Source organism: Cajanus cajan, chromosome 8 (assembly GCF_000230855.2).
Source record: "Cajanus cajan strain Asha chromosome 8, NIPB_CcT2T_4, whole genome shotgun sequence".
In the NCBI taxonomy this organism is placed as follows: Eukaryota; Viridiplantae; Streptophyta; class Magnoliopsida; order Fabales; family Fabaceae; genus Cajanus; species Cajanus cajan.
The window spans coordinates 16,040,289-16,052,443 of record NC_138524.1 but is presented as its reverse complement, the minus strand read 5'-3'; the positions used below and the strand labels follow the sequence as shown (position 1 = coordinate 16,052,443).

The 12,155-nt window shown below is 30.6% G+C and overlaps 1 protein-coding gene across 1 annotated transcript; it reads left to right on the top strand.

The window, feature by feature from the left end:
• Nucleotides 1–784: 784 nt before the first annotated feature.
• UBP14 (ubiquitin-specific protease 14) lies at nucleotides 785–10,809 on the top strand. The gene is made up of 20 exons (XM_083062019.1): nucleotides 785–1,262; nucleotides 1,709–1,880; nucleotides 2,180–2,292; nucleotides 2,414–2,750; nucleotides 3,488–3,582; nucleotides 4,652–4,785; nucleotides 4,875–4,931; nucleotides 5,014–5,091; nucleotides 6,075–6,129; nucleotides 6,212–6,253; nucleotides 6,639–6,719; nucleotides 7,871–8,069; nucleotides 8,167–8,224; nucleotides 8,302–8,424; nucleotides 8,636–8,724; nucleotides 8,822–8,911; nucleotides 9,441–9,608; nucleotides 9,708–9,829; nucleotides 9,933–10,062; nucleotides 10,301–10,809. Exons 1-20 carry the CDS (start codon nucleotides 1,152–1,154, stop codon nucleotides 10,474–10,476), a joined length of 2,430 nt encoding a protein of 809 aa, XP_082918145.1. The 5' UTR covers nucleotides 785–1,151; the 3' UTR covers nucleotides 10,477–10,809.
• The last annotated feature ends 1,346 nt before the right edge of the window (nucleotides 10,810–12,155 follow it).

Below are 12,155 nucleotides of genomic sequence, written 5' to 3'. Positions count from 1 at the left end.
AGGAGTGTGCAAAAAATTTAAACCAATTCGATTCATAACTAATTTGATCCATATTCCAATCCATTTTGAGAAAACTTTTGAACCAATCCACTTTGCAAAACCAATTTGGTTACCTAATCCATTTTATAAAGTGATTTGATTCAATTTTTTTTTTTTTAAAATCCAAACCATATATCTATAACAATAAATAAAAGAGATATCTTTTCCCCAACTGTTTTTGCTCTCCATTTTTAATGGATTAATTTTGTTCTTCACAATTTTTTGTAAAAAAAAAACAAACCAATTATTATTAAGTAACTATAAATTACATTTTTATTGCAAATGAAAACTTCTCATTACTATATAATTATTTTTTTTCTCCTTTCTTATCTCTCACTATGATTGATACACAATTATCTCCAAAATTCTTATTTTATAAAAAATGAATCAATTCATTTGAGTTTAGATTTTCAAAAATTTAATACATGAACACCGCTGCTATCAATTAAGTATATATTACACAATTATTCCCAAAATTATTATTCTTTTATAAAAATAATTACAAACAAATATCTCAATCTCATTAATATTAATAGGCACCAAAAAATCTCACTAATATTAAACAAAATAAATAAATTAAAAAAATAATTAAAAGTACTAATACATTATATCATCCATTAGTGTATCATAAAAAAATTATTAAATTTGTAATAAAAGAGATAAAATCTATAGTGATACCTTTCTTCTCATATGGTTTTGGCCTCCATTCTATTCTTCATTTATAATTTATAATAAGATCGTTCTGTTGAAATAAGTGTAAGTATCCATTAGAATTCTATTACACAATCCCTGCTTAGGCTGACGAACGAACCCTAGTGCGAGAGCGAGAGACTCATTTTAGATTTTACAAAAACTCTGGAAAGTGAGAGCGAGAGTCACCCATCCCTCCCGGAAACGTCGTCGTACGCAGCTGCTTCTGTTCTCCCTTCGCTGCTTTTCAGCTGCATTCCGCCACGGCAGCAGCCCCCGTGATTGTGTTGCTTTGTGGCAAGACTTGCAAACGACGTTTCTGGACTTGCGTTTTGACGCAACTATATAAAGCAAAGTACCAACGCCCTTCTTTCTTTTTCGTCCCTCGTTGAAATCGCAGTTCTTGTTCTGCTCCTGTGAAGATGACAATCGAACCCTTGGATTTGCTTCGCTCCAATCTCTCACGGGTTCGGATCCCCGAGCCAACCAATCGCATCTACAAGCATGAATGTTGCGTTTCTTTCGACACACCGGTAATCTTTTTCTTCTTTCTATCTTTCTTTCTTTCGTCTTTTTTTTTTTTTTTTTTTTTTTTTTTTTATACTAATTTGGCGTTTTTTTTTCTTCTTAGAAATGGAACTCATTGAGTGTTCTCTTTGATAACCACGCTGTTTGTTTAATGAACTACACTTTTTGGTTTGTTAGAATTTTAAGCATTAGGTTTTGTAATGGTTATCGCTTGGTTGCTCAGGAAGCGTGGGAAATGACTAGAATATGCGAACGGTTTTGTGGTTTTTCGGAATTAAAAAGATTTAAGATGTTAAATGCAAATGGTTTTGAACTCTTGTGATTGGAAATCCATCGTTTTAGTGTGTTGCTAATTGTAATGTGTTTAGAGCTTCACAATTTGTGGAATTGAGGCTCGGTGCTGAACTGCTGTTTTTTTTTTTTTTTTTTTTTGGTTCTGTTTGAATTTCAGAGGTCAGAAGGGGGTTTGTTCATCGACATGTGCACTTTTCTTGCTTTCGGGAAAGATTATGTTGGTTGGAATTATGAGAAGACTGGAAATCCTGTCTATTTGCATATAAAGCAGACAAAGAAGTTAGTTCCAGAAGACAGGCCTTCAAAGAAACCTACCATCTTGGCTATAGGTGTGTGAATATATTATAATCACTTCATTCTTGGCCATGTTGTGTGATGATCATGTGGTAAAACATTATGGATTTATGATTGTGCTTTGTGATTATTCTATGTCGGATTCTCTCTTTGTTAAACACAACTTCTGTGTTTGTCACAATGGGGTAAATAGCTCTATTGTTCTAGGTATTGGGCAGTGGAGTCTTCAGTTTTGTGAAGTCTAGATCATTATTTTTTCAAATAATTTGAGTGTTTGTTGATCAGCTGTTTCTTTTTTGGATAACATAATTTTATTCATCTTATTAATTTGTAGGTGTTGATGGGGGATTTGATAACAATGAGGTTGATTATAAGGAATCTCATTGTATAGTTATATTACCTGAGTATGTTTCTCTTCCATTCCCTTCTGTGGAATTGCCAGAGAAGGTACTTATTGCCCTCTTTTTAGTTCTCTGTTTATTTTCCCCCTATTATTAATTAAAGATAAAATGTTTGCTATGTAGAATAAGGAGTTTATTTTAGTTATCTCATTTGTTAAAATATTTAGGTAAGGTTGGCAGTTGATGCAATCTTACTAAATGAGGGTGCTGAACGAAAGGAGCAACTTGCAGCTTGGACTGCTGATAAAAAACAAGTTAGTACATATGCGATGAATTTACAACAGATTGACAATGGTGTTGTTATTCCACCATCTGGGTGGAAATGTGCTAAATGTGAGAAGAAAGACAATCTGTGGCTAAACCTGACTGATGGAATGATTCTTTGTGGGAGGAAAAATTGGGATGGAAGTGGTGGAAACAACCATGCTATTGACCATTACCGAGAGACACGCTATCCTCTTGCTGTAAAGCTTGGGACTATCACTGCTGATCTGGAAGCAGCAGGTGATGCCTCCTTGCTGAATGTAGTGCTTTGGCTTTCATATCAGTTTAATATCAGTGGTCTACTTGAATGGAGTGCAGTCTATAATCATGAATGGAAATCATTATGCCCATCTATTTATTTCTGGGTTACAATTTATGAGGTTTTTCTTTCCTTTAGCTTATTTTTATGATGGTCTAGTCAGCTGATTATGCAGTTTTTGCTGAACTGAATTTTTTCCTACTCTTGAAATTTTAATTAGAAATTTTTAATCATCAATTTTAATATATCAATGCTGATGGAAGAGTATTTCCTTATGAAATGTAAACCTAGGAAGTTTCTCTCATATTGTTCATAAAGTGGAGCTGTATTACTAGTTTTATGATGGATACACCATACATTTTGTACAATATTTTAACCATTTTAAATTATTAAAGAACAATATTTTTTTTTTTTACTTGTGTTTATCTGTTTGATCCATCCCAAACAAGGTGAGGTTTGTGTAAAGGATAGAAGTATGCATTCTGAAAGTTAGACGACAATTGTTGAAAGAGATAATTAACAATTTTATTACGATTTTATCAATTGAGCTTCTAAGGTGTCATTATTTAAGTGCAATTGTCATGCTAAATTGATTTATTTTTAGGCTGAACAAATCATTTCAAGTATCTAATCTAAATATGCTCTATGGAGTGGATGATGGACTTTATCATTTTCTCTGCTGTTTGCTAATTATGGGTAATGTATTGTGGCAGCTCAGATGTTTTCTCTTATCCAGAGGATGAAAGTGTCTTGGATCCACACCTAGCACAACATCTGGCATTTTTTGGCATTGATTTTTCATCACTACAAAAGGTTATATATTTATCATGAAATGATACTTTTTTCCAAGGGTACTTATTACATACGAGTTACAACTTTTCTGAGATTGCACCTGAACAAACATGTGCAATCAAAACTAATTTGTTTATAAATTTTGAAATGATACTTTTCCCAAACACTCATACACATGCACAAGCACACACAATCAAAATTATATTAATTATATATCATGGCTTCTTTCTGAGACTGCACTTGTCAAAAGTCAAAACTAATTTGTTTATAAATTTTGAAATGATACCTGTCACAAACACAGACAATCGAAACTAAGTTGTTTGTAAATTTGGAAATGATATGTGTCACTCACCCACACAATTAAATTTATATTATTACTACCTCCGGTCCTAATTATAAGCCAAAATGGATTTTTCTTTGGTCTCAATTATAAATCAGTTGTTAGTTTTTCAAGTTACTTAGGGTTAAATTTCTTTTATACCCTTCATTTATTGTTAATTCTATTTTTTATGCACTTATGACTAATGTTAAATATAACAACTACTTAAAGTAAAGGGTATATTTGGAATAAAAATTGAATTTATGGTATAATTAATTAAAAGCAGCCATACTAATTACTTTTCTTGGTCTTGGTGATTTGTCCCATGTTGCTTATAATTAGGAGCAAAGGTAGTATTTATTTACTCATGGCTTCTTTGAGACTGTACATGTCAAATCCCGGACACACAATCAAAACTATGTCACTTATCAAATTTCCTTCCTTCATGAGATGGGGGAAATGGAGAATATTTCTAGATGCATCCCTTGATTGTTTACTTTTGAAATGGAAAAACATTATTTTAATAGTTTATGCTTAATGGTATATTGGTATATTTGAAGACTCGTTATTATCATGTCCTAACAACCAAATTTAGATGGTAATATCACCCATTGTTTGCATGATGGATGTTATTTATGAGTGAAGAAGATTCAATTTGATGGTTGAGAATAAACTTCTGTCTTGTTAATCTTATGGGCATGGTGCAAGAATGTGCTTAATATAATTTATAACAGATAACTCATAATATTTTAATGACATTCATATCTTCAGACTGAAATGACAACTGCTGAAAGAGAACTTGATCAAAATACAAATTTTGATTGGAATCGAATCCAAGAAAGTGGACAAGAAGTAGATCCAATTTTTGGACCTGGATATACAGGATTGGTCAATATTGGAAACAGGTAGAGTTGGTCACTACTGTTTGCTGCTTATTATAAAATACTAGTTTGAGTGTGACTCTTTTGTATTTCTTTACTTTGTTTTCTTTCAGTTGTTACATGGCAGCTACTATGCAGGTTGTGTTTTCAACAAGATCCTTCTCATCACGGTCAGTTCATGTCTTCTATTTTCTTGAAACTGCTTGAATCCTCTTTGCATTTGCTCAACTTATGTTGTTATTTCATTCTTAGGTACTACATGAACCAAAGTCTAAAAAAGGCATTTGAGGTGTCTCCAGCTGACCCAACTGTAGACCTAAATATGCAATTGTAAGTGCATGTTTGGATTAGGCTTATTTTTCACAAAAGCTTATAATTGAAAGCATAAAGCTTTGGGCTAAAATGAAAAGGCCCTTTGTGTGTATAAATAAAGCAAACCAATCATGAGCTGAGCTACTATCTTGGTTGAAGTTGTTAGAATATTGTAACTATCTCTTATCTGCTTGTCATGTTTTGTTAATAAAATATTATGGTCCTCCATGCAGGTATGAGTTTATATTGATAATTGGTTCCAAAAATTCGAGAGAAAAAAATATGGAAGAGAATGAAAAGTCAAATGATGAGATGTTAAACTTCCTATTGAAGTGAATCATTGTGACAAGATTTGTTAAAATAATAATTTATTTTTCAAAACTCTGCCGAGTGCCAATCCATGAAAGCTTGTGACAGCAGTCACATTTTTATTTTTTGGTTTACTTAGGAATTAATTAAAGGAGTCAATATGATAAAATATCACAAATATATGTTGAAAGTTGAAATGTGTAGCTAAAATATTTTTATCCCTTATTTTACAAAATAAATCCGCTACCTATTCTGTATATGTGATATATTTGTATCTATAACTTTTCACACACACACACACACACACACATATATATATATATCTTTTATTCATAAAAATTATAAACTTGGTGTTACAATACACAATATACAAAATAACTAAATTATAGATGCACTTGAGATAGATTCTTTACAGAAATCAGAATGGGTGGCTGATGTAGTTTTAATGGTATTTGTCACTGTGTATATGGGTGCTGATTTTTTTAATTTAGTTTTTCCATGGTAAAGAATAAAGATGGTTTTGATAGGTTATCTGTGTCAATAATCTATATGTATAACAGTACTTGTAAGTTTTAGGAGAACATTCTGTTTCCTCCATAAAAGAAAATGTTTATGGAAGGAGGTACTTCAAGATAGACTCTTTTTTATTTAATTATAATTTAAAGGAAACTTATAATTTCATCAATTGGCAGGACAAAATTTGCTCATGGTTTACTTTCCGGTAAATATTCTGTTCCAGCATTTGAGGTATGCCCTCAGTTCAGTGAACCTCATTTAAAAATTTGTTTACAGTCTTTGCTAATTTATATGTTTCCTTGTCTGCATCCAGAATGATGAAAAAGAAAATGTTGCTACTTCAACTACAACTGCTGTAAGCTTTCGGTCTCTAGTGATTAAAATCTAATTCTTCATTTCTTTGGATATGTTTACCTCAATGATTACTGAATTTTCATAAATCCGTAAGTTCTTATTTGTCTGTCTGTTTGTTCTTTTCTCTTTCTTTTAATCCTTTTCCCTTTAGGTTTATATGCTTTACTATTTTTTTGGGACGGAAGAATTTTTACATGCGATGGACTTTAATTAGAATGGGGTTGAATGTGTTGCCATGGCTTTTGGTTGAAGTCTCAGCTGGAAATGAATGATTCATTTTGTTGAATGTTTTCAAATATCCTCTTTCATGATCTTGTTTCTTATCTTGATGCCTTATCTTTTCCCATTTCCTCTGTATGCCCATGTCCACCTTCTTCAAACATTAGAAACAAGAAGGGATACGCCCACGGATGTTTAAATCTGTAATAGCTGCCAGCCATCCTGAATTCTCGTCAATTCGGCAACAGGTATGTTTAGCAACTATTTTATTTCATTTTTCTGAATTAAGGATATAAGAAGCATTTAATATTTTTTGCTTCATATCTTGAAATTTATTTGTGAATTTCAGTTGGAAAGAAACTTGAGAACTCATTTTGATTTGAGAATTATTTTCTGTTTTCATCTCTTGTTCTCTTGTGGTGCAACTACAAAAGTTCCAACTTATTTTCTATTTTAATAAATGTGTATAGAAAATCATGAAAAAGAATAAAAGTTGAAGGTGCAGAAAAATATAATTAAGGCTTCAGAAACACCTTTGAATTATTTAAATTATTGATTTCTGCTTGGATTAGGAACTAAACCCATAAGAGTTGTCAGATAGACTATATTGAAATAGAGGAAGACACACTAAGGAAGTGACTTTTTTTACAGTTAATTGGAAACATATGTCAAGAATTGAAAATTTGGTTCAGCACTTGTCATTATTAAAAGGGTTTTCTTAACATATCAACCCTTTAGGGTAATTTTAATCAGCTAAAAAGTATAAGTTTTTATTAATGAAAAAATATTACATAAGTATAATAAATATTTTCTTTTCCATAAAAATATTTTCATATATAGTTGCTTAGAATCACCCAAAGGGTTGATGTTACATCCATAGATAAAATAATGTTTTTAAAATCAAACAATCAATTTTGTTGCAATTTTTTTTGTCTTTTTCTCAATCCATTCTCCATCTTATGTTATATTAAACTTTCTGGTAAGGATGTCGAATATTCTATGTTAAGTTATAGTTGCAGATTTGCAGTCATAATACTGTTAATTTTCATCATTTGATGTCTGTCTATGAGCTTTTTTTTAATATATTATCCAAATGATGTTTTAGAAAAATGGACTTGTGTTAGCAACACATTCATGAAACGTTATCATCTTTGTCATAACAATTTAAAACATCTCAGTTGGTGTTACTTTTGTTTATTTATTTATTTATTAAGTTTAGGCCATCTTATATTTGTTTTGAATTCTAAGAAGCCTAAAGTAGATAATATATTAACATAAGGTGATCTGATTTTTCAAAATTTTTCTGCCATCCTTTCATTAATATGTAGTAATAATATATTGTTCTTAAATTCATGTTACTTTGCTATCTTTTGACTTCTTGATTTCAACTTGATGTTAGGATGCATTAGAATTTTTCCTACATTTTCTTGATCAAGTTGAACGAGCTAATGCTGGGAAAACTGAACTGGATCCATCAAGGAGTTTCAAGTTCGGTATTGAAGATAGAATTTTGTGTTCATCTGGAAAAGTTACCTATAATAGAAGGCATGACTACATTCTTTCTCTCAATATCCCATTACATGAAGCAACTAACAAAGGTGAGTATTTATTTATGCCGCTAGTCTTTTCTTAAGCAAGAATTGAGATGTCTTTGAGATATCAAATCCTGTACTTGTTTTGTTTGAGAAATCTCAGGAGAATTAGAATCCTTTCACAAACTGAAAGCAGAGAAGCTTGCAGAAGGAAAGGAATTGTAGGTTAAGATGCTCTAAAATCTTATTATTTCATTCATGTTTTATTGGGTATTGCTGAGCATATTTATTCTGGTAGAAACGGCAATGAAATTGTGCGTCCAAGAGTACCTTTAGAAGCTTGCCTTGCGAACTTCTCGGCTCCTGAGGAGATACATGATTTTTACAGTACTGCTTTGAAGACAAAGACAACAGCACTGAAGTAAGCATTTTGATGTTTCCTAGGATTACAGTCCCATGCTTGGTGTACGGGATAGTAGTTACATAGGCTATATCATGGATTTCCTTTCATTTAATGAATTGTTACTACTAATAATGTCAAGCTAGTATTAGAAATAAATCAAATAATGTAGTTATAATCTAATTGTTAGAGCATTTGAAAATCATCTTATGCTGAAACATTTATTCCACAGGTCGGCAGGCCTGACCTCATTTCCTGATTACCTGGTGTTACATATGCGGAGATTTGTTATGGAGGCAGGATGGGTACCCAAAAAACTTGGTATGTTTGATCTTGATATGCCTATTTACAGTAAAGTATTATTATTGAAAGAATTTTCTGATCTATATATATTGCTAAGCATTTTTTTTTCCTTCAGATGTGTATATTGATGTTCCTGATATCATAGATATCAGTCATATGCGCAGTAAAGGTCTCCAGTCTGGGGAAGAGCTGTTACCTGAAAGGGGTATGTGAGAAGTTTTCTTTACATATGATATCTTTATAGTTTCAAATTGAGAACTAGCAAATAATTTGTTTCATAGAAACCAGATACACAAATGTTGCGTCAATACTAAGTTCTGTGTTATTGTGCCAATATGTCACTGTTGTTTTAATATATTTAAGGTCTTGCTGCTATGCCTATATCATTAGTGGAATTTGCTGTGAAGAGGTTAAGTAAATAAATTAGGTGGCTAACAATGATTTAGTATCATTTCCTGATGCTGATGACTCGCTTCCATTATATTAACTTTTTAATACTCCTCTTTTTAATCTATCTACAACTGAACCTGTTCATTTGTCCATCATTTTGTCTCCTAGCAATAAATGAATAACCTTAGTAACTTGCAAACTTTGTTTCTTAGAACATCAGTTTTTCAATGTCTAGTTGTATTAACGTCTACCTTTCCAGCTAAATAACCAATGACTATTTTAATCGGACTAAATCTGAAAATTATCAAATCTCATTCATTTTTATTTTTTTTTGTGATTTACAGTACTTGATGAGGAGGATTCAAACAAAACTTGGGCCAATGAAGAAATTGTCTCCCAACTGGTTTCCATGGGCTTTAACCACCTCCATTGTCAGAAAGCTGCAATCAATACATCGAACATTGGAGTAGAAGAGGCAATGAATTGGTTACTGTCTCACATGAATGATCCAGGTAGATGAATATATATATATATATATATATATAAACTTGTTTGCTAGTTACCTCATAATGCATGATATAATGTTGAATGATTTTTTTTTTTGTGTGTAGATATTGACATTCCTATTTCCAAAGGCCATGGCTCTGAAACAATTGTTGACCAGTCAAAAGTTGATACACTAATTTCGTTTGGTTTTCAAGAAGAAATTGCTCGAATGGCATTGAAGGCCTCGGTAATTTATTTTTCCCCTCCCATGACTGTATTTGGAATATAAGATTTTTTTATAAATTTTGCTGGAATATTTAACTAAATAATTGAAAATAATTGTTTTATAGGGTGATGACATTGAGAAAGCAACAGATTGGATATTTAACAATCCTGATGCATCGGTCACCAATATGGATGCTACCACTTCAAACACTGCATCCACTCCCAATGATGTTGACCTACCTGATGGAGGAGGGAGTAAGTTGCATTTATCTTCTCTAACATAGCTTGCCGTTGGTTTTATTGATCCTTTTATTCAGAATTAAAAGAAAAAAATTGGTAATTGTTGTATCACACAATTTTTCTTCTATGTTACGCAAAGTGAAAATCATTTTCTTCTAAAGATTTAATCTAATTTTTGTTGGGTTGGATGGTGGGGTGTGAAAATTGTTTTTATTGATAATCTGATTTTATTATTTAACATTTGGCATTACAGGATATCGACTTATGGGAATTGTAAGTCACAGTGGAACCTCTACACTGTGTGGTCACTATGTTGCTCATGTATTAAAAGATGGTAGATGGGTTATTTTCAACGACGACAAGGTTGGGGCTTCCATTAATCCTCCCAAGGAAATGGGGTATCTTTATTTCTTTGAGAGGCTTGGTTGAATGTACGGTGTTGAGGGCAGACGATAAACATGGTTGATATAAATATATCAACCGTTATGAGGCGCAGGACGATAACATGCTACCTACTTCTGTTGATGTGATAATATTTTCTATCATTGTCTAGGTGACATGGTAAAATGCCTTCTAATTGACTATTTTTCTTTAATTGATTCTTAGTCAGTAGTAATGAAGCGATTTGGAGTGTTACTTTACATTCATCTAGAGATTGCATGTTGAAGAATTCAAATAACAATATAGCATCAACTGATCAGTTCTAGGAATTCAAATTACTATAAAACTGAATGATGAGTTTAAGCATGTGTTTGCTACTGATTTTGGATGTGCTTATTCGCTTTAAAACTGAAGCTATTAGTTGTAGCTTTGCTTCATGGACATGAATTTAGTTGTGTAATACTAATTTTATGATTACCTATAATTTTGTTTTTTTAAAAATCCTTATTATTACTATTATTATTATACAATAACCCACTATGGTAGGGCAGCTGTTAGTCAGAAAATGTCATATTTGAGTGCAGTAACATGGTAAAGACACTCCCAACTGTTGTGTAAGTTTGTAATCTACTCTGTATGGTTGTGTATGTATGTATGTCTTATAATTAGAGTAATCAATAATTTTGTTATTCAAACTTAACATTTGTAAATAAATAAAGATTTGATTTGTCATAAATGATAATATTCTGGGAAAAACTAGTTTATAGAATGTTTTATGTTTTAAATTAAATAAGAAATATTTTTATAAAATTGAAGGATTGTAATAGGTTATAATAAAAATTAGGAAATATTTTGCACAGGACTGTAATTTATTGAACATCATTTGAAAGATTTTTTTTAGTATATTATCTTTCTATATTAAAGAAAAAAAACTTAATTCATCAAAACATAGTTAAATTAATTGTAATTAATAATGTCATAACTTAAAAACTTTATGATAAAGACATCTATAAAATTAACTAGTGTTAGTTGTAATTGTATTTAATGATATGAGCATGACTTTGTTAATTGTATAATAAATATATAACTTTTATTAAAAGTAGATAACTAATATACTAAATAAAAGTATAAAACACATCAATTAATATATTTAAAAGTAATTATATCTTTCTTATAATTAAGGCAAAAATGAGATTCATTTGTTTTTTTTTTGTTTTTTTTTGTTTTTTTATATAGGAATGTTGATACTATAATTTATAAAACGTGAATGAAATAATTATATAATTTTTGAGATGTCATGAATATTATTAATAGAATTTATGTCCTAAATAAAGTTATGTTTGATAGTTTAGATATTATATACTTTTAATTATAATAAAATGAATTTTAAATATTGATTTTACAAAAGAAAATGTTTTAAATTGTAGTGACTCGATAAGTTATCGCATTATAATTGAAAATCAACGTTAAGTAGAAACAAAAATATGCATTAAGTAAAATGTATGATATATATATATATATATATATATATATATATATATATATATACCATATAAAATCTAGTAGATATATTATATAAATTACCTATAGACATTTATAATGTCTTTCATAGAGTCGGTTGAGGATTACTAAAAAATGACTATCAGAATACAAGAAAAGAAAGGGTAAGTTTACAAAAGAAAAAACATACAATACAATTAAAGCAACGATAACATACAACAATCAAC

Bases quoted from the DNA above. Each gene is read 5' to 3' on its own strand.
- UBP14 (XM_083062019.1), top strand. From the start codon at position 1,152: ATGACAATCGAACCCTTGGATTTGCTTCGCTCCAATCTCTCACGGGTT. The intron at 1,263-1,708 runs GTAATCTTTTTC...TTTGAATTTCAG, and splicing joins GCGTTTCTTTCGACACACCG to AGGTCAGAAGGGGGTTTGTT. The intron at 2,751-3,487 runs GTGATGCCTCCT...GTGGCAGCTCAG, and splicing joins TGCTGATCTGGAAGCAGCAG to ATGTTTTCTCTTATCCAGAG.